The 21,971-nt window shown below is 42.6% G+C and overlaps 1 protein-coding gene across 2 annotated transcripts; it reads right to left on the bottom strand.

The window, feature by feature from the left end:
• Positions 1-602: 602 nt before the first annotated feature.
• On the bottom strand, positions 603-18,369 carry MOBP (myelin associated oligodendrocyte basic protein; the record flags this gene model as incomplete). 2 transcript variants are annotated; one of them, XM_080715220.1, is made up of 3 exons in its annotated part: positions 603-642; positions 17,646-17,933; positions 18,164-18,369. In XM_080715220.1, the coding sequence occupies 3 exons, from the start codon at positions 18,367-18,369 to the stop codon at positions 603-605; spliced, it is 534 nt and encodes a 177-aa protein (XP_080571346.1). The 2 variants fall into 2 exon arrangements, with proteins under 2 accessions (XP_080571346.1, XP_080571347.1); XM_080715221.1 differs by lacking the exon at positions 603-642 and having other exon boundaries at positions 17,636-17,927.
• Between the last annotated feature and the right edge of the window lie 3,602 nt (positions 18,370-21,971).

Below are 21,971 nucleotides of genomic sequence, written 5' to 3'. Positions count from 1 at the left end.
GTCTCCCCAGGCTAGCTACGTGTGGCCGGTGAATTTAGATGGCTCCTAACCTCTCTGGATTTCTTTGCATTTCTGGATTCTACGGCAGCCTAATATCTTACTCTGAAAACAACTTGAGTCTTCCGCAGAGCCAGCTGTGGCCCTGACCACGGGCTGGCGCAGGAGACTGATCAAGAGACCACAGGGAATGGATGGTAAAGGAGGAGCAAGACACCCAGACAGAGAACTAATTAACAAACGAGGACTGAGGAAGAGAGTCAGGCTGGGCAAGAAGATGCCGGGTGCAGAGGGGAAGTCTACAGGGATATCCCATCTTTTTTGGAAACCCAAAGACCCGTGACAGAGCTCTGGAGCCCTAAGGGCACTGCTGGAACCCACTAACCGGGGCACAAGGCGCAGAGATGGCCCTTCTCACCTCCAGGCAGGCAGCTCCGAGTCTCCCACGCCACAGGAACCCAGGGCCTTGGGAACTACGGCATCGCCAGGTGTCCGCCCCTGCATCATGCTGGAAGCCAGGTAGCTGGTCCAGGTACAGGTGGGTTGGGAAGCCACGGGTCCGGGGGCAGTGGCCATCCATTCACTTGAGTCTCCTCCTTCCTTCCTCACTTCTTCCGTGGGGCTGCCTTGCTCCTCCTTTTCAATCTGGTTTACAAAGAGGAAAGGAAAAATTCACCACATTGGCAGATGGTATCCGCCTTCTCTCTGTGTACTAAGTTAATGTGACTTTGAATTTGGAGACATTTTTTGAGATTCTTCCCCTTCCCCCTTCCCCCGGGAAATCCAGCCTTTGAATTCCCTCAACTCCTGTAGTGTCTTGTCAAAATTAATGTGATAATTTTTTTTTATCCTGGACTGAGCCAAGGAAAGGTATTATTTAAAAGTTCATTTAAAGCCAGGCGTGGTGGTGCACGCTTATAATCCCAGGAGGATCAGGGTTCGTGGATAGCCTCAGCTACTACTTAGTGCGGCCCTTTGCAACTCAGTGAGACCTTGTTTCAAAATAAAAGAATAAAAAATAGGGCTGGGGGGTGTAGCTCAGAGTAGAATGCCCCCGGGTTCCATCCCGGTACCGCAAAAAAAAAAAAGGAAATATAAATATAAAAGTTCATTTTTTATGTATTTTAATTGTTGCTTTTCTGGTTACGCATTGCAGATCGTTTTGAAACACAGAAAAACACAAGGGGGAGGGGGTTCATGTACATCCCAAATCCGAAAAAAAAATTTTGTGTGCTATCCATTGACGTGGAAATGTGAATGTACAAGCACACAGGATATGCGCGCATATTATACAACCGTGACCATAATGACATGCTCCTAATTTGATGGAAACAGACTGTGTTCAAGACAGAGACAAACAGCTTCCAATAAATTCACTCTAATTATGTGACCACAGACAAGCACGGCTCCCAAGCTCATAGACGCAAGGGTTGTGTTAGACAACAGAACTGTGTGCCTGCCTTTGATATGAGGCCATGGGCAATGTCTGCAGAACATTTTCAAAGCTCTTGATTTAAAAATCAAACCAATGAAAACCAAGGACGCTGCATGGTAAGGGTAGCACACTTTTATTCTAGAGCCATACTTATAAGATTACAGCTTTTCTTTTCCACTGGAAGGTTTTAAAAATCAGAAATAAAATTAGCTGTTCAGGGTGGCATATGCTTATAATCCCAGCTACCCAGGAGGCTGAGGCAAGAAGATGGCAGGATCAAGGCCAGCTTGGGCAACTTAGTGAGATCCTGTCTCAAAATAAAAGAGAAAAAAATGAAAGGGGCTAGGGATGTAGTTCAGTAACAAAGAGCCCCTGGGTTCAATCCCCAGTACTATAAAATTAATTAAATAAATAATTAATTAATTCAAGTATCAATATTTTCTGGATTTCCTCTATGACCTCTGAACATGGGGCAGCCTGTGTGTATTAGAACTCCCCAAGGATCCTGCTGAATGAATATAAACCCATATGCTGAATATAAACTCTGACTGTCTGACTGAGTCGGCACTTCACCGGTAAGGCAGCCACATGGATAGCAACAGGGTGGCCCATTGTAGCAACAGCCCCTAGATGCCAGATCAGCCAGGGAGGCTGATCTAGGAATCTTCTAGGAGCTAAGTAAGTGGCACACTGTACCCGTTAAGTAACAGTTCTGATAACATCCACTTACCTAGTACTGTAACATGCAGGTAGCCGTGCTAACTAATAAGGCAGATAATATTCTTATTTTGCAGATTTAGAAACATGCATCTTTGAAAGAATAAGTAACTTGGACAGAGGGACTCCGCAGGCAGCAAAGCTTAGATCAGATAGGATGCCAGAGCCCAGAGCCCTCATCCTTTCCGCTGTTCTAGCCTGACTGCTAGGTGTATTTACGAGCCTTGTTCAGTCAATAACATCAGCCTAGCCCTGAGTCGGGCCTTAGGGATCTGAGCGTAAGATTCCCTGACCCTGATTTATGTACACCCCTGTACGTAAGCTGGTTAGGCTCATGTCTAATCTCTTTTAATGCACAAAGCCAATTTGGCAAAGACTTAATCTTGTTAAAATATTTCTCTAAAATGTAAATGGTTTAAGCAAATACCAGTTTAAAGCATACACAAAACATTGGGATACAGATTGAAAAACTAAATCTAAAATGGTCTCCATTCAAAGACAACATGATTGTCAATGTAGAAAACTCCAGATTCTATCAAAAGAAAAAAAAGCTAGAATAACTGACTTTATCAAAATCACAGAATACAAAATCACTATATAAAACTAAATTATGTTTTATACGCTAAAAAAGAACAGTGGGAAATTAAATTTTTTAAATGTTACTATTTTATTTATTTATTTATTTTTATTTTTTATTTTTGGTGGTACTGGGGGTAGAACCCAGAGGCTTTTTACCTCCTGGCTATACTCCCAGACCTTTTTTTTATATTTTATTTGGAAACAGGGTCTCGCTAAGTTGCCGAGAGCCTCACTAAGCAGCTGAGGCTGGCTTCGAACCTGTGCGATCCTCCTGTCTCAGCCTCCCAAGCGCGGGGATTACAAGCGTGCGCCACCACGCCCGGCAAATGTTACTATTTTAATAGTATTAAAAATCAAGCAAAATATGTGTGACATCTGTACGCTAAAAACTATAAAACCTAAAAATACCTAAAGAAATGGAAATGCCACATTCATAGGTTGCAAGACAGTATTGCTACAGTTCTCTTTAGAGTGATCGTAAACTCAGCATAATCCCTTTCAAAATCCTACCAGGATATATCTATATATCTATTTATATATTCAACATAGTGAAAAGTTGTAGAAACAAGCAAAGGACAGAAAAACTTAAAAAAAAAAAAAGACTCAAAATGATAGCCTCACTAAGTTGCTGAGGCTTGCTTTGAACCTGAAATCCTCCTGTCTCAGTCTTCCAAGTACTAAGATTACAGATATACCCAGCTTAGCCAAAACATCTTTAAAAATTAAGAACAATCTTGGAAATTTATACTGACTGATTTGAATATTACTTAGTAATGGTAATTAAGTGCATCATTGGTAACAACAGCAAAGATACATAAATTAACAGAATAGAAAGTCCAGAAATAAACCCACACTGGCAATCAACTGATTTTTGGCAGTTACAAAGATAATTCAGTGGAGAATTTTTTAACAAATAATGCTGGAAGAACTAGATAAACAGATGCAAAAAAAAATGCACCTTAATCCCTACCTCACACCATTTACAAAAAACAAAAAAAACTTAACTCCAAATGGTTAACAATGTAAATGCAACACATAAAATTTTAAATCTCTATAACAAAACATAGGATAAAACCTATCTGACCCTGGGTTAGGGAAACATCTTTTACTTACAGTACAAAAAGTGAAAGAATTTCATGTATCTTTGTCAAAACTTAAAACTTTGCTTCTTTCTTAAACACTCTTAAGAAGTTGAAAATGGAAGTCACAGGCTTAGAGAATATATTTGAAAAGCATTACTTTTTAACATAAAAGACTTGTCTTTTTTAAGCCTGTCCAAAAACAATAATTTAAAAATGATGACCCAGTTTTTAAAATGTAAAACTATTTTAGCAAACCAGTAAATAAGTGTCCTTGGTAGACGACTTACAGGCTCATTAAAAGACTCTCAGCTTCCTAGAGAGGCAGCCAGGGGAGCAGTGCTTTTCTAATTGGCTTTCTTTCTTTATCTTACGCCCCAGGTCCTCCTGCATTTGATTCACCTCCCAAACAAACTGCTTCCCATGTATAGAAACTTCTAGAGAAGTCTCCACAGGAGAAATTCCTGCAAGTAGGACTATGGGAATATCTCAGAGCACAGTCAATTGAAGAGTACATGGAATTTGAGGAAGTAATAATGATAAGTTTACATTATTATTTTGATTTTGATTTTGATACTCAGATTGAACTAAGGGACATTCTACCTCTGAGCTACACTCCCAGCCCTTTTTATTTTTTATTTTGAAATAGTCTTGCTAAGTTGCTGAGGCTGGCCTTGAACCTGTAATCCTCCTGTCTCAGCCTGCCAAGTGTTAGGATTACGGGTATGGGCCACCACTCCCAGCTATGTTATTTTTTTTTTTTTAAGTTTGTCAGAGAAGAGAAAAAAAAAAAAACATCTGGGAGGAAGCTAAAAGGGAACTCATAGTCACTAGAAGACCACTAAATATACTTAAAGGTTGAATGGAAATAGACAATATTAAAAGGCTGAAAACACAAGGGCTGAGACCCTGCAAGGGACAGGAATAGGGGGAAAAGATCACAGGTATGTGAGGGACAAGAAGGGTACCTGGCCTGATTATCAGAGAACAAATGCTTCAACCTCTGAGACTGAGAGGAAGGATCTTAAAGGGCATATCACCTGATAAATGTGCGGGGTCTGGTGGAGCAGGGTGAGCCCGAGGCTGGGGCTCACCCATCTATCGTGGTACCAACCCTTGGAGCCTTCCAGCTTTCTCAGCTCTGCTCAGCAGCTCTGTGCAAACATAGTTGTGCTCTGGGAGATCAGAGAGTATGGGTGGCGGTGAGCTTGCTCTAGAACTGAGAATTTAGGAGTGAGTGTTATGGGAGGGTGGGGAAGAAGAGAGTAAAGGCTATGAGAAGGAAGGGGTTGACCACGTGGGCTAGACCAGTCAGGTCTGTCTGCTGGGACAGAAAGGTTCCCTGGCTATCCAAGCCTCGGCACCAGCTCCCGCTTCTCAGAGACACTGGGTTTTAGAGACCACTCGGATGCAGAAAGGCCAGCTCCCCACGGGAAGATCACATGGCTTAGGTAAAGCCGGACCCAAGAGCTCATAAAAGCAATAATGCAGCCTGGGGAGGCAGGGTGGGAAAGCCCTGGACAGAGAGCAAAAGCCTCAGTCCTCCCCTCCCACCCCTCCCCCGTACTGCTGCCTGGTACTCCCAGCACACACGCTTGGGCGCTGAACAGTAAGTGCTCAGTGTCAACATTCTTCTGAAGTAACTTCTAGTTTGTCAACTATAATCAACAATTATAAACCACGTATAATTTCACTCTCTGTTGGAGCACCTGATCATGCCCTATACACTCTTGTACATACATGAATCTTTCCTTCTACTGCTGCAGAAGGACAGTGGAGTGGCTTCCACTCGAGTGCTAAGTAGCCTGCGTGGAAGTATTCCGCTGCAGGTGCTGGTCCTGAACCTCAGAAGCGCTGTGCTGCCGTGCCTGGCTCAGGATGGTGGGCGGCCGACAGTCACCAACCCTGGGCTTGTATCAGTTGGAGACCCAGCACTAGAGCAGAACAAATCTGATGGGAAACCTGAAGCTACTTTTCTTTCCTTCCAACAGTTACCTTGCCTGGGATTTGCCTTTATCATCTGATAGAGCAAGATGAGGAAATGAATAAGCCACTATAGGAGAAAGACCACGGAGATAAACTCGCTGGGTATAGGCCGAGCATGGGGGCATCCTCAGCATCCGTGGGGGATGGGCCATTCATAGTATCCTTTGAGCAGCTCCGGCCCCAGCACCTGCTTCATTTCCCTTGATTCCCAGAGCCGGCTGCCATTCTATGCACATGGTTAAGAGGAACGGGCTTGATAAGTATGCAGAGATACCAGGCCTCAGTGTGCAAGGGACAGCTTGGCGCACCATGAGACAGACTGTGACAGGGAGCGTCTCAGGCACACAGCACCGCCCAGTATGTCATCATTTGTAGTCATGGTGGTTTTCAAAGATCCCCCAGCTCCCTGGGGAAACGAGTGGCTCAGCCCAGGAAATACATTGACCCCACAGGCAAGGGCAGTCTTACCCTTGTGAGGTTTTAAAACTTTCCTTAAAGAACTGAGAGAGCAGATACGCTACATAGAAATGCCAGGGTGTCCTCTTATCAAATATGAACCTGCTACTACCATATTCAACCAGGATGCTGGGATCATTCCTGTTGGTTTCTAAGATTAAATTATGCCTGGGTTTTTAAAAACACCTATCCAAGGGAGTTTTTACAGACCCAAAAAGTCTCTGTCAGAATTGTTTTACTTCTCGAGGCAAAACCCTAGGGATGGCAGTATTTCAGAAAGAAAGTCAGGTTCATAAAACCTTCTCTTGGTTTTTGTTTTGGGTGGTTGGTTTGTTTGGTTGTTTGGCACTGAGGACCGAATCCAGGAGCATTCTACCTCTGAGCTCCACCCTCAGTCCTTCTCATTTGGAAACAGGGTCTCACTAAGTTGCTCTGGTCTTGCTACGTAGCTAAGGCTACCCAAGAGCCTGTGATTCCTGACTCAGCATCCCCAAAACTGGGATTATAGGCATGCACCACCATACCTGGCTTCTTGATGTTTTTAAAAACATGACTGCCAAGACATCCTGCTGCCTCGGCATCTATGTGTTGAAGACCCCACTCCACATAGTAAAACTCGGCAAAAAGCCCCGAGAAAGAGGTATCGTCTCTGGCAAAAAATATCCCCCACTTTAGATATCCTTCATAACTATTATTCTCTTGGTATTCTTTTAACTCTCTACACGAATTGCTCTGATGATGTGAGATCAGAAATTGAGTCCGTGGAAATAAACGTCCTTGGCTTTGCTCAATAGTAAGGAAAAAACTGGCCAGAACTCAGATGCTGTGATAAGCATTCCAGCTGCAGCAATCACAAAGGGTCTCCGATCCTCACTCCTATCACTAGGTTAAGCTATTAACTCCGGTAACCGATAGCTCAGTTTAAGGAAACTTTGTTTACCCTTGAGACCCTGCCTAGAAACTTTGGGTGTGACTTCAAAGCAATTTGACTGAAGGACAGCTTAATTGCCAAAATACAATAGAGCCAAGGAGAAAGATTGTTGACCTTCACGCCCAGTGTGAGCGTTCCCCAAAACAGGGAGAATGCCGCATGGCTAGAAATGAAAATGACAAAATAAAGGACAGATATTCTAAATATATATGTATGAAGGAAAGGAAATACCGTAAGAGTAAGAAAGCACTTTTTCATGAAGAAGAGCTTATCATAAGAACGTCCCGACTGGGAAAGAAAGGAATTAGAAAGTTAGAAGCAGGTTGCAGAGGATTTGTGATAAGGAAATGGATTATTAGAGACCAATAGGCCTTTAATAGGCTTTTTGTCTAAAAAAGAGTGTTCAGCAGTCAAGGAAATACATCTGACAACTAAATCCAAGAACTTCACAGTGTTATTTGTGGTGTCTTATTTGCCAAGCTGTGTTGTGAGTTTTTGTAAGCTTTCAGACTTCAGAAGGCAAGGCGGATGAGATCTGAGAGACGCCCATCGCATCTCCCTGGACGCCACATCTCCCCATGCTTGTCATTTGGATATAGATGGAAACTTCAAAAAAGAAAGCAAAAGAAGATTCCATGAGAAGGCGTATTCTCCAAGCCCTGGGCCTTGGGCGTGCCTGTATTGCCTTTGGAATTTACCTTTGGACCTGCCCTGCTGCGATATCGGAGGAGTTAATCTCCTAAATGCTGGACTAGCCATTTACTTTGTTTATATGTAATTTACTCTTGTTTTGCTGTGATTGCCCCCCTTCCCTTTCCTTTTTCTCCTATTATTAATCTCACTGGTGAAGGGTATAAATTTCTCTGGGTTCCTGTAATAAATTGTCATTGGCTCAAGAAGCCTTTGTCCACCTCAAATTCTTTCCCAAGCGCCGTACCTAAAAACTTAGGGAATTCATAGAGGGGAAAGAATTGCTGCAGATAGCCTTCTGCAGAACTCCACCTGCCTTTTGCCCCATCTTTCTGAGGATTTGACCGGGAGCTGACAATAACGACCCAACTGAGATTAGTCGGCAACAAGTGGCCCCCAACGTGGATTCTCGCGGATTTTAAGGTCTCACCCAGAAAGGTAAGCTATCTCTCCTCTTTATTTCTTTAAAAATTTCAGGCAAAAGGATAGGTCCTCGTCAGAGTGGTGCAGACTCGCCGATAAAGGACATCGGTTAAGTACGAGTAGAAAAAGACCAGAAAGTTAGAAAGAAAATTATGGGGCATTCACAAAAACATGAGACATTCATAAAAAATGTCTCACCAGCAGTCATTCAGGAAATGACATATGCTGTAGTCATGAAGGGTCGAACATTTAATTCATGTATAAAAGCTAATAGGAGTAGTGCTAAGAAAGCAACAGTAAACAGTATGGGAAATCAAGTGAGTAAGAATCCTTTTACAAAATTAGTGTATCATCTTTTAAAGCAATATAAGATAAAGATGTCATCAAAAGAACTACAAAATTGCTATAAAGTATCAATAATATGCATTCTCTGGATTCCAGAGGAAGGAACTCTAAAGAAAGAAATATGGAACATACATATCTATTATGAAAGCCTGTTGGCAAGAGGGGAAACACCTCCCCCTAGTAGTGGGTCATTTAGTCTTTAATTAGAATTACCATTCAACAAATTGACGGCACGAATTTTGATATAGGAAAGTGAAACCGAAAAATTGCTTCATGTATATAAATTGTCAGAGGAAAATCTAGATCATGCTAAAAATCAGAAAGCTATATTTGCATCAAAAAGCCCAGGAAATGAAATTGGGATGAGTGCCGTGGCGCCAGCGCTCACTTCCAACTTTTGCCCCTGTGGCAGAAAGAAAAAATATAAAAAATAACCATACAACCTTTTGAACAAAGAGTGGATCCAGTCCTGCCAAAACTTTGGTCTTTTCTAAATCTTGGGACTAGCTTTCACCTTTCCTATTGCTTTTAATCCTGATCTGCTGCAGCAAACTCTTTGGAGAGGGTCTAACTTTGATACTATTTCTTCTTTCAAAAAAGACATGCATGCTTCATGGGCTTATTTCTAATTACTGCACTGAATTCTTACACTCTTGAGCAGAGAAATGGATCCTTTGTGATTTCTGTACAGCAACAGGTCCTTACAGGACAACAATATTTGCAATGGCAAATGTGCCTCAGTAAGAAGGCAAAATAAATTATTTTACTGAAATTGGAGTCTAATTAAACATAGAGACTCAGGTCAGAAATGTACAACTGCAGCAGCCGTATTGGATTCGAGAAGCTGCTGTTATGAATTGGCAAAATAACTGAGATAGAAACAGGAAAGCCGTCTACAAAAATTTTACAGAGACCCACTGAAGAATATAGTTCTTTTAATTAGAAACTGCAAGATTCTATTATAAATAAAAAATAAATAAAAAGAGCAAAACAAAATAAAAAACTAAAAAAGAATGCAAAATTGTCAGAAATGTTAGACAACTAGTTTTCAATAACATTAATAAATATTGTCAAGTGACTATTCAGCTTATTAATAAAAGCAGAAATTTAAATTATATGAAAGTATGAAACAACATAGAAGTAGTAAGACATAATGCCTAGACAGGCGTGATTAAAATAAGAAAGGTATGCAAAACTATTCGCATGAATAAACAAAAGTGTTCTAATTATGGTATAAACAAAAGTGTTCTAATTATGGGAAGCTAAGATATATAAAATATATAAAGTTCAATAAAAGAAATGCAAATAAAATAAGATGGACAGAAGGGAGAAAAAACAGTCACTCCCTAGAATAAGCCCTAGTCATAAATTGGGGAAATATTTGAATAAATATATGAATAAAAAATAAATGTGATCTAAATTTGGTAAGGACGAAAGCAAATTACAAAAATCAGAAAAACTAATAGGCGAGTGTTCTCTCAGCCATAAGTAAGATGAGAGATAATTTTCTAAAACAGGAGTTTAAAGAAATATAGTCCTCTCCTGCAACTTTGTCAGACAAACCGACACTCACTGTGTCCAGGCAAGGGAGTGCTGCTATAGATTTACCAGCTCCTCATTCTCAACAATTATCAGTTATTAATAATCCTAAAAATGTGGGCCTTATTCCAAAAAATACTGTAGGGTTAAACTCTGGTTGTAGCAGCAACAAAAAGTAATTTCTGTCATGATATGTTTCCAATAGTATAAAGATAAAGAAAAATATCACTTAATTGCTAATCTTTCCCACCAAAAATAACAAAAACCCATAAAAATAGTGAAATATAAAAACAAATTAATGTCTTATAGACCCTGGAGAAAAGATTTTAAAGCAAAATACAGAAATTTAAAGCATTTCTTTCTTTAATTTTATAACCTTACTGAGAAATAGCTCAGAATATCAGTTTTGTTCCAAGTAATAAAATTAATAACATAATTTGGATTATAAAATTCTTGCTTTAATAAAAATTCCTTAAACAGTAAATAAATAAATAATAGAAAATGTTAATTAATCTAAGAAATGTTACTAAGATTTTAGACTCATGAAGGCATTATACTCCAAGATTAGAAAATTTTTATAATTGATCTTAAAAATTGTATCTCCTCAAAGTTTGTCAAAGATTTGTTTTTATTCTTCCCTCTTTTAAATAATGTTTAGCCTATGAAATAATTTCAGTGAAATGTTCTGCCACGAGAAATGTAAAATTCTCCGACCTTGTGCAAAAGATTTGTAGAAATTAACTCCAGAAATGTTACAGGCATTGGCCTTGGTAGAAGAGAGGTTGCAGGAAGCTAAAGTCAAGCAAATAAATTATGAAAAGCAATGGGATTTTTTGATATTCCCTACCACTTATACTCCTACGGGGTGTTTGTGGCAGGAAGGTGTGCTAGAATGGACAAGTAAGAATGGTGGCTTCTTATGTTTTGTTGTGTAGTCAATTAATTATTAAAGCCAGAAATAGATCAAGAGAAATGTTTGGAAGAGAAATGCATTTATTTTTCCAAACACTATATCTGTGGAACCTTTAAGTGAGGCTGTTACTGTATTTACTGATGGATCTTCAAATGGAAGGTCTGTGGCATATACACCAGACCACCCACCCATAATTCATTATAGTGCAGAGTTTTCTGCTCAGCAAGCAGAAATTTATGCTGTAATATTAGCTTTAACACATTGGAAACAAAATATTAATTTGTATACAGATTCAAAGTATGTGGTTTCAATATTTCCTGCTATAGAAACAGCTTTATTGTCTGGACATTCAAAAATTATTACCTTGTTGGAACAATTACAAAAAATCATTCAAGGGCGTAAAAATAAAATTTTTATATCGCATATTGCTGGACATTCCAATTTACCTGGGCCATTAGCTCATGGAAACGCTATGGCTGATTTGCTTACCAGGGAAATCTCAATAAATAATGTCATAGAGCAGGCACAACGAAGCCATGCATTGCATCATCAAAATGCTTTAGCTCTAAAAAGAATGTTTCGTATTACCAGAGAACAGGCTAGACAAATTGTTAAAGTCTGTGAACAATGTCCACTTACTCATAAGGTGCAGAAAATGGGAGTCAACCCAAGGGGCTTAAAGCCTCGAATGGTTTGGCAGATGGATGTAACCCATGTACCTGATTTTGGAAGATTGGCATATTATCAAAATCACACTCCCATGCAGAGACATTGGGAGGAAATGTCTTTTGGCTAAACAGCCACAAGTGCTTTAAAAGACCTCCATGGGGCCTGGAAAAGGCCTGATAACCTCGGGGAGAAGGATGTGCGTGTGTTTTTTCCACAGAATGCAGAATCACCCATCTGGATTCCAGACTGGCTCACGAAGCCTTTCCAGATGAGAGCGACAGCGAGAGAAGGAGACAGCAAAGGAGGATGATGCTGACATTCAAACAGTTCAAACTTTCCCCTACCCAGGCAAGAGCTACAAAGGAGGCACATCCCCCCCACCTGGGGTCAACTTCAGACTCTCACTAAGAGAGCAGAAGAAGCCGTAATTTCGGCAGGAAAGGTTGTTACAGTGGAAAATATGTTTTTAGCAATGTTAACAATAATTTATCTGCAGGTACCTAATGTGGAAGGAGTCAGCTACTGGACATATGTACCCGATCCCCCTATCCTACATCCTGTGGGATGGGGAGACAGTGATATTATAAAGGTTACAACTAATAATAGTTATATCTTAGGAGGTGTAGAGGATAATTCTATCCCACTGGTATCAGAAATAATAAATTATGAAGGAATGTCTGATACTACTCCAATTTGTGTCACCATGTCAGGAAGGTCGCCTGCAGGGTGCCTTCCCTTAAATTATAGAACATTTTTGACTGATGCTCCTGATTATGCTGATAAGGAGCGGACAAAGCGTCTAATTTGGGAACTGGAAATGATGACGTTAGGACATCATAACTTTAATGACAAATATTTGGAAAGGAAATCGCACTTACCCAACTGTGCGCACACTTATAAAGATCCAGATCAGTTCTGGAATGCTCTTAATACTAGACCAAAATGGCTTCAATGTAGCTTTAATAAGGCCGCCGTTTTCATAACCAAGAAATCACAAGATCAAATTCTAGATTTCTCAGTGTCAAATCCATCTTATGATTATACTCAGTACTTAAGGAATAATTCTAAAAAATTCAATAATTATCAGCCACATACTCTAGGGGAGCCACTGCGGAGATGGTTTACTCCAGGCTGGGTGGCACCGGTGTTTATAAGCTACTCTCCCATTTACAATAAGACAGTCATTCAACCTGAATTGTTTCGTCTCTTTGCGGCCTCAAACATGATTCTTTTAAAGAAGCCTAAAGAAACTAATTCTGCTCCAATTGGAGTCAAAACATGCATAGAATATCCTATGGGAATTTTAGTCAGTAAACCAGAAAGTTTAGCCATAAATAGATTTGAAAGATCTTATCATATTTCATGCAAAAATTGTATATTTACAAACTGTTTAACATCAGAATTAAATAAGCAGTACTCTGTAATTATGATTCTTAAAAGACCACAATATGTAATGCTACCAGTGGATTTAAAGGATGATCCTTGGTTTGAGAATCCAGCTTTACAGACACTTAAAGAACTGCAATATTTATTGCGACCTAAACGTTTTGTCACTGCTGTATTTTTAGGTGTGAGTGCTTTGATCATGATTTTAACATCATTAGCAATGTCAACAGTGGCTTTAGTTCAGGAAGTACAAACTGCCAATTATGTAAATGACTTAAATAAGAATGTCTCTCTAGCCTTAGCACAGCAAGAGATTATTGATAGGAAACTAGAAACAAAAGTCGATGCTCTGGAACAAGCGGTTCTCGGGCTGGGACAGGAAATACAGAATATAAAAATCTTATTGTCCACACGCTGCCATGCCAGTTTTAAGTATATTTGTGTTACCCCTATGCCATACAATTCTTCACTTGATTGGAATAATACTAGAAATCATCTGTTAGGTATTTGGAAGGATACAGATATTACACATAATTTGCAGCTTTTACGGTCTGAAATCACTACTATGAGCAAAGCGCATCTGGATGTGAAAAATATTAAAACTTTGGCTGATTCTTTATTGACAGGTTTAAAAGAACTTAATCCTTTCAATTGGACACATAATATAATTGGCTTTGCAGTCATTGGAGCAATTTTATTTTTCATACTTCTCATATTTCCAATTGTCTTTCGCCTAATCTGCCGTTCTATCTCTACCATTCAAAGTGAAACCTATGCCCTTATTCTAAAAATAAAGAAAGGGGAAATGCCAAGACATCCTGCTGCCTCGGCATCTATGTGTTGAAGACCCCACTCCACATAGTAAAACTCGGCAAAAAGCCCCGAGAAAGAGGTATCGTCTCTGGCAAAAAATATCCCCCACTTTAGATATCCTTCATAACTATTATTCTCTTGGTATTCTTTTAACTCTCTACACGAATTGCTCTGATGATGTGAGATCAGAAATTGAGTCCGTGGAAATAAACGTCCTTGGCTTTGCTCAATAGTAAGGAAAAAACTGGCCAGAACTCAGATGCTGTGATAAGCATTCCAGCTGCAGCAATCACAAAGGGTCTCCGATCCTCACTCCTATCACTAGGTTAAGCTATTAACTCGGTAACCGATAGCTCAGTTTAAGGAAACTTTGTTTACCCTTGAGACCCTGCCTAGAAACTTTGGGTGTGACTTCAAAGCAATTTGACTGAAGGACAGCTTAATTGCCAAAATACAATAGAGCCAAGGAGAAAGATTGTTGACCTTCACGCCCAGTGTGAGCGTTCCCCAAAACAGGGAGAATGCCGCATGGCTAGAAATGAAAATGACAAAATAAAGGACAGATATTCTAAATATATATGTATGAAGGAAAGGAAATACCGTAAGAGTAAGAAAGCACTTTTTCATGAAGAAGAGCTTATCATAAGAACGTCCCGACTGGGAAAGAAAGGAATTAGAAAGTTAGAAGCAGGTTGCAGAGGATTTGTGATAAGGAAATGGATTATTAGAGACCAATAGGCCTTTAATAGGCTTTTTGTCTAAAAAAGAGTGTTCAGCAGTCAAGGAAATACATCTGACAACTAAATCCAAGAACTTCACAGTGTTATTTGTGGTGTCTTATTTGCCAAGCTGTGTTGTGAGTTTTTGTAAGCTTTCAGACTTCAGAAGGCAAGGCGGATGAGATCTGAGAGACGCCCATCGCATCTCCCTGGACGCCACATCTCCCCATGCTTGTCATTTGGATATAGATGGAAACTTCAAAAAAGAAAGCAAAAGAAGATTCCATGAGAAGGCGTATTCTCCAAGCCCTGGGCCTTGGGCGTGCCTGTATTGCCTTTGGAATTTACCTTTGGACCTGCCCTGCTGCGATATCGGAGGAGTTAATCTCCTAAATGCTGGACTAGCCATTTACTTTGTTTATATGTAATTTACTCTTGTTTTGCTGTGATTGCCCCCCTTCCCTTTCCTTTTTCTCCTATTATTAATCTCACTGGTGAAGGGTATAAATTTCTCTGGGTTCCTGTAATAAATTGTCATTGGCTCAAGAAGCCTTTGTCCACCTCAAATTCTTTCCCAAGCGCCGTACCTAAAAACTTAGGGAATTCATAGAGGGGAAAGAATTGCTGCAGATAGCCTTCTGCAGAACTCCACCTGCCTTTTGCCCCATCTTTCTGAGGATTTGACCGGGAGCTGACAATAACGACCCAACTGAGATTAGTCGGCAACACATGACTTAGTAGCTTTGCTTAAGAGTAACTTTTTTCCATTAACCTGCCTCCTGCTCCTTTAATTTGGAACATTTCATTGGTATCAATAAAGGAAATAGACAATATGGTAACAAAACAGCTCTAATATATTACCTTAGAACCTCTGAGGTTCTGAGAAGAAAAAATCAGTATCTCAGGTGGGCCTTATGAAGGTAGCCTTGTGGGGGCTCTGTGCCCATGTAAAGGGCAATGAATATAAAGCAGGGGAAACGACAGTGGCCCATTAAGATGCCTTCTCTGGCACCCACTGGGACAGGTTAACTAAAGGAGTCCAGACATGTCAACACCAGGCTGTCTGGGGTCAGATGCACACAGCAAGCAAGGCTGGGTCCAGGCAGATGTGTGGCCGAGCTGGCATCTGCTTTCATAGTCTGTATCCCTTGTCCACATCCTGCCCGAACTCTAGCCACCCACAAAGCTACCACTCCACTCACCATAGATGGCATGACTCTTATAAAATTAATTAAGCCTTCCCCACATTTTTAACCAGTTTAGTAATTCTGTATATCAATATTCACCTGGCCTCTCCTCTTTTACTCCAATATAGTCCCTTGGAGGAACCAGATTAATGACTAGATAAGGTGCATCTAACTTGCTACTGAATTCTTAATGACCAGTGTATGTCTCTTGCTTTGTAACTTAAGCTTGCCTGATCTTACACTTTTTTTTTTAATGCTTTTGCTTTGGGGACCATAAATTTGGCACTTCCCACTCATTTTTTTTTTTACTATATATGACAGATTGTATTGTTTTTATATGGGTGAATTATTTGTGGGTGATTTACACAGGGTGTTCACTGTGTAGTCTGGGTACCTCTTGGGTTACTTGCTCTGGGGAAGGGATGCTTATGGAAACCACAGATCCCCAGGCCTCGTGGGTGACCCAGTGGATAAGATTCTCCACCTTTAACACGCTCCCCAACTGATTCTTCTCCCTATGGAATCAGTAAACATCCTGTGACCTCTCCACACGTGGTAATGTGCCATACAGGTGCTGGATATCAGGATAGATATGAGAATGTCAAATACAATTAGCACCCACTATTAGCTTACAAAAGAGATTCATTTTAATTAATTAATTTCCCAATATTAAAAGGGCTCCAAAGTTGGCCAGCCCTGGATATGAGCCAGGATACGAAGGAAACCTGTCTTCTTCTCAATTCTACTGTGAACCTAAAACTGCTCTAAGAAGTCATGTCTATCTATCTATTTATTTACTGACTTATTTATCTATCTTGGTACTGAGGATTAAACCCAGAGACATTCTACTTCTGACCTACCTCCTCAGCTCTATCTTATTTTTATTTTAAAACAGGGTTTTGCTAGATTAATGAGAGTCTCACTACTTGCTGAGGAGTGTCCTCAAACCTGTGATCCTCCTGTCTCAGCCTCCCAGATACTGGGATTACAAGTGTGCACTACCACACGTAACTGTAATTAAAGTCTATTTAGAAAAGAAAAGGCTGGCCCACAAAGATGGTGCAGGTGAACATGTGCCTCCACCCTTTCCTTTTTCTCTCCTCGTGGATTGCCTCCCTCTAGCCCCCTACTCATCCTAGCCCAGTTACCTCTGCAAAGCCCCAGATTCCCGTGGCAGAGCCAATACTTCCCTGCTCAGGGCTGCCGTGGTCCAATTCATATCCTGATTGTAGGGTTACTGGAGCATGAATGCTGTACACGGTGCCCAATTCTTTTCTTACTGGGTCCTAACAAATCACAAGCCGCATGCCTATTCACTACCATCCTTCCTCCCCCACCACAGCAGAAACGACTGAAGGAGTGGTATTGCAATCGGGAGAACATCGGATTCAGTGTGCCGAGAGGATGGGAGAAGGAAATGCCGAGCCTCCTATCTTACACACACATAGATTTTCCACTTAAGTCACAGAAATTAGCCCCTCCTCTCTCTGGCACACAGGAATGGGGGGGGGCATTTATTCAATCTGTTGCTGTGGTCAGTAATGACCTCCAGTTCTATTAGACAAAGAAAGCAATAGACATGGCCACCTGAAGTGTGGACCAACAGTGTCCAGGAGGGAAAACAGAAGCCACATTGGGTATTTCAACAGAGGGACTTAATGCAGAATATTTCGTACACAGATTCGGGAAGGCTGAAAGAGAGCCCGCGTGTTAGTAAATGCAGGAAACAGCTACTAACCTTACGGCTGGGGGGGCAAAAGGGAAGATGGTGTTACCAGAACCTAGAGGCTTTGACGGGAGACCCCCCACGGCTGGCGCCTGGCCCTCTGAGCGGGCTGCTGCGTGTCGGTTGCTTGGACTTCTGAGGGGGGCGCTGCTTGGCTGGTGATGGCCGGACCTCTGGGCGGGGACGTGGCTGGCGCTCAGACCTTGGAGGGGACCTTGGCTTGGCCGGAGGGGACCGTGGCTTGACTGGAGGGGACCGTGGCTTGGCCGGTGCTCTGACCACCGCGGGGGGCGCCGCTGGCTGTTGCTTGGGCCTCTGAGGGGACGTGGAGCGGCGGCTGGTTCTGAGAGGGCCAAAAGAAGCTGGAGGCTGGAGCTGGGGAGCCCCGCTGCTTAAGAAGGCCGCAGGAGCTGAGAACAGGGCAGGCCCTGCTCCCCCTCCCACCTTCCACTCGCCCTGAACGCCTTCCAGTGTCGGAACCTAGCAGGGAACTATGTCAGGAGTGGGGGAGAGTGGTCTGCAGAGCCCAGGGCCAGCATCACAGCCGCGCCCAGGGCCACCACCAGCGCTCACCTGGTCTTCTGGCAGGCACAGCAGATCCAGTCCTCCTCCTTCTTCTGGTAGAAGCAGCCACTCCTACAGAGGCTGTACTTGCGGTCCACGATCTCGCGCTTGGAGTTGAGGAAGGTGAAAGGCGGGCAGCAGTGGATGCTGAAGTGCTCCGAGAACTTCTGGTTCTTGGAGAGTCTGGGACCCTCCTTACTTGTTTTCTGACTCATCTCACTGGAAGCCATCATTGTGGGAGAGATGGAGAGATGGAAAACACCATATCAGGCAAGGGAGCTTCCCGCTGCAGGGGACCCCTCCCTGTGGCCCTCGGTCCCAGTTACCATTCGGGGTTTGCCCTGCAGGACAAGAGTCTAGAATCTTCATGTCCTGGCCACTCTGCAGAAGGAAACTATGTAAGGCTTTTTTAAGTTTTTAATCGTGTGTGTGTGTGTGTGTGTGTGTGTGTGTGTGTGTGTTACTGGGGATGAAACCCAGGGGCATTCTATCTCCAAGCTATCTCCATTCTATCTCCAGCCTTACTTTTTATTCTTTATTTTGAAACAGGGTCTCACTGAGTTGCAAAGGGCCTCACTAAGTAGTAGCTGAGGCTGGGCGCAAACCGCGATTCTCCTGTCTCACTCTCTCAAATGCTGGGATTACAAGCCTGCGCCACCACACCCAGCTTAATCTATATTTTTAAGTCATGTTTTCTAAAAGAGAGCGGACTATGGGACTTGTTCATTCCATATGTTTTAGGGCTCTGTATAGGATAGGAAAATGTTACAAAACCGAACATAGCTTGAGATAAATAATATTCTAGACTTGGAAAAGTTATTTTCTCTAAAAAGCAAAGAATGATTTGTTATGAAAACCAATGAAAAAGGGCATGCTACAGTCCTCATGTGACGTTTGAATCTCACTGGTATAGTGATGTTCAAAAGAAGTCAGACGGAAGCCGGGCGTGGTAGCGCACGCTTGTAATCCCAGTATTACAAGCATCTGTTGGGAGTGTTGTGAAAGCTCTTTACCCTGAAAAATAATTAACTTTATATAATTAAATTTCCTAGTTCTTATTCAGGGTCTTATATTTCTCATAGAAAAGTCTTTCCTCTCTAAGCCTTTAAGAACATACATATAATCCCTGTGTGTGTGTGTGTGTGTGTGTGTGTGTGTGTGTGTGTGTGTGTGTGACTACTGAATGCCAATTGAACCCAGGGAATTCTACTTCTAAGCTACACCCCCAGCACTGTTTACTGTTTTATTATATATATATTGAAACAGAGTCTAAGCTGCAGATGGCCTCCCTGGGTAGCTGAGGCTGCTGCAAACCTGCCATCCTCCTGTCTCAGCCTTCCAAGTACTGGGATTATAAGCTTGGGCTATCTCTGGACCCAATTCCCACAACAATTTTCTTTCCTGTGGTTCTTCCCCTCAGTAGGCATAGTTCTTGAAACTTATCGATGCTTCTTTTCTTCACAAATCGCCCATCAGAGACCTCTCTAGGGCTCATTCACTTCTCAGTGCACACCGATCTGGCTTCTGATCCATCCCAAAGAAAAGTGGCTCTCCAAGACCTGCATGCTTGTGCAGAGACCTGCATGCTGCTAAGCCAGCTGTCTTCTTACTCGGGCCCCTCTCTAGGTAGACCCTTCCCTTTCTTGTGGCACTACACGTTAGGGTTTGTGTTTAGAATGCTCTCCTGAAAGCTCATGTGTTGAAGGCATGGCCTCCAGTGCAGGAAGGTTCAGAAGTGGGGCATGGCTAGAAGAGGAACTATAACTGTCCTCAGTCCTCTCCTTTCTCTGCTGCCCATAACCAGGACCGAGAGCCACTTTCTTTAGCCACACACCCTGCTACCGCCATTCTGCCTTGAAGCCAGCTGACATGGAGCAAAACCTCTGAAACCATAAACTCCAATAAGTCTTTCTTCCTCTGAGTTGTGCTTGTTAGCATTTTGATCACGAGGATGACAAGACTGACTAAAACACACATTCTTCTACATTCCCTCTCCCAGCCCCTCCTCCTCACTGTCTCTGATAGACTCACCTACCTTACCAAAACTTTGAGTGTTCCGATTCTTCAAGGTACAATAAATACTCAATTATTAGTGGAGCGCCCTTCATACTATCCTTAGGTGTGCCAGGGAGAGTGCTCAGTTGATACAGCAGACTCACGCTCGGGTCATTAGGTCAAACCTAGCCCAGCCCTCGAGCAACTTCCCCCCCAGCTGGAGAGACAGATACGTATGTGTCTGAGAAACCCATAGAGTGCTGAGGGCCACAAGCCTATTTCCTGAGCCCAAATATACACAGGTCACCGAGAGGAACAGCCTGCTCACAACGAACTCACAACGTTGATGGAGAAACATGTCACATGTTTCTCCAATACAAGACAGCTCCCAAACATGGGATCATGCTGATAAAATGTGCACAAGCTAGGGGCAGTATGTTGGACTGGGGAATCAGATATAACTTCCCAGAAAGAAGTATTTATTTTATCTGAAGATTTGGCAAGCCGGCGATAAGAGCTTGTACGGGGATGGGAATGGCTGATACTTCAGCAAAGAGACTCAGGGGGAACTACCATGCCTTTGAGAGTCTCACTCCGCTTCCAGTGCGGAGTGGGGCCACGATGCAGCGAGGAGGGAGAACCGGACTCGCCTGTCACTATGAAGTGTCTGGCCCCAGTGACGGTGGCATGTTCGTGCCATCAGCTAGCTAGAGGGATAAACAGCGGAGAGGAAGGAACATCATCTCATCGGTCTGGGCCACCCTGATCGTAAGGTGCCCAGGATGTGCGCAAGGAAGTGGGCATCCCAAACTCCAGAGGTAGAGCTCTCATCTAGAGGGTTAATCACCCCATGGAAGGAGGCACGACATTGGGGGGAATTAGATGCCAGATAGAGTGAGAAGACAGGCAAGGGAAGGCTCCCTGGGGGAGCAATGAGTCAGCCATCGAAATGTGGGGAGAGGAGCCAAGGAATCAGGAGCTGCAGGGGGAATCAGAGAGGCAGGATGAGTAACAACCTCTCAGACAGAAATCTCCACGTTTGCAGGTAGAGGAGCTAACGGGCAATATCCAGAAAGCTCTTTACCCACACATGTATTTATAGATAGATCAGCGCAAAACAATAGCTGGTTTGCAGAGTCTGAAGCATGGTGAAGACCCCAGAGGTCATCAAACACCTCCCCAAATCCTACACATGCTACAGAGTTGAGCTCAATTGCCCACGGAATTGCCGACATCAAACACTTCCCGTCCAACAGCGGGAGGGATTTCCTCAGGCACCAGGGAGACTATACCACTGCTTGTCGTGGGCCACCCAGGCGTCCTCAATCCTCCCAGCCTTCCTGGAGTGACCTTTTCCCAAATGGCTCAGGCACTTGGCACAAAACAGAGGATCTAGGACTGGTTCCAACTTTCTGGGAAATGACTGGTGTAGGAGAAGAGGAATTCCAGATTCCTGCTCCGGTTGAAGGCTCAGTTCCCAGCTGAGATGATGTCTAGGCCCACTATATCATCTCTTCTTTCATATCAGGGATATGTACTCCATCTCTTACTCCAGGATGTCCTTCATCCCTGCACTACCCACATGTCCAGAAGGAGGCAGCCCCTCCTCTTACCATCCACCAATGCAGAATCCTCACGCACAAAGTAATTCTTCTTACCTGGAAGAACCCTCCCTGCTATTGTCCTAGGACAACCAGGTGAAATTTTGCCCAGCTTTTTGTGTATGTGTGTATAGAAATGGGGATTAAACCCAGGGGCGTTCTACCTCTGAGCTACACCCCAGCTCTATTTTTTATTCTTTATTTGAGCCACAATCTTCCTG

This window comes from Muscardinus avellanarius (genome assembly GCF_963383645.1).
Source record: "Muscardinus avellanarius genome assembly, chromosome: 18".
Lineage (NCBI taxonomy): Eukaryota > Metazoa > Chordata > Mammalia > Rodentia > Gliridae > Muscardinus > Muscardinus avellanarius.
This window is presented reverse-complemented; position numbering and strand designations above follow the sequence as displayed.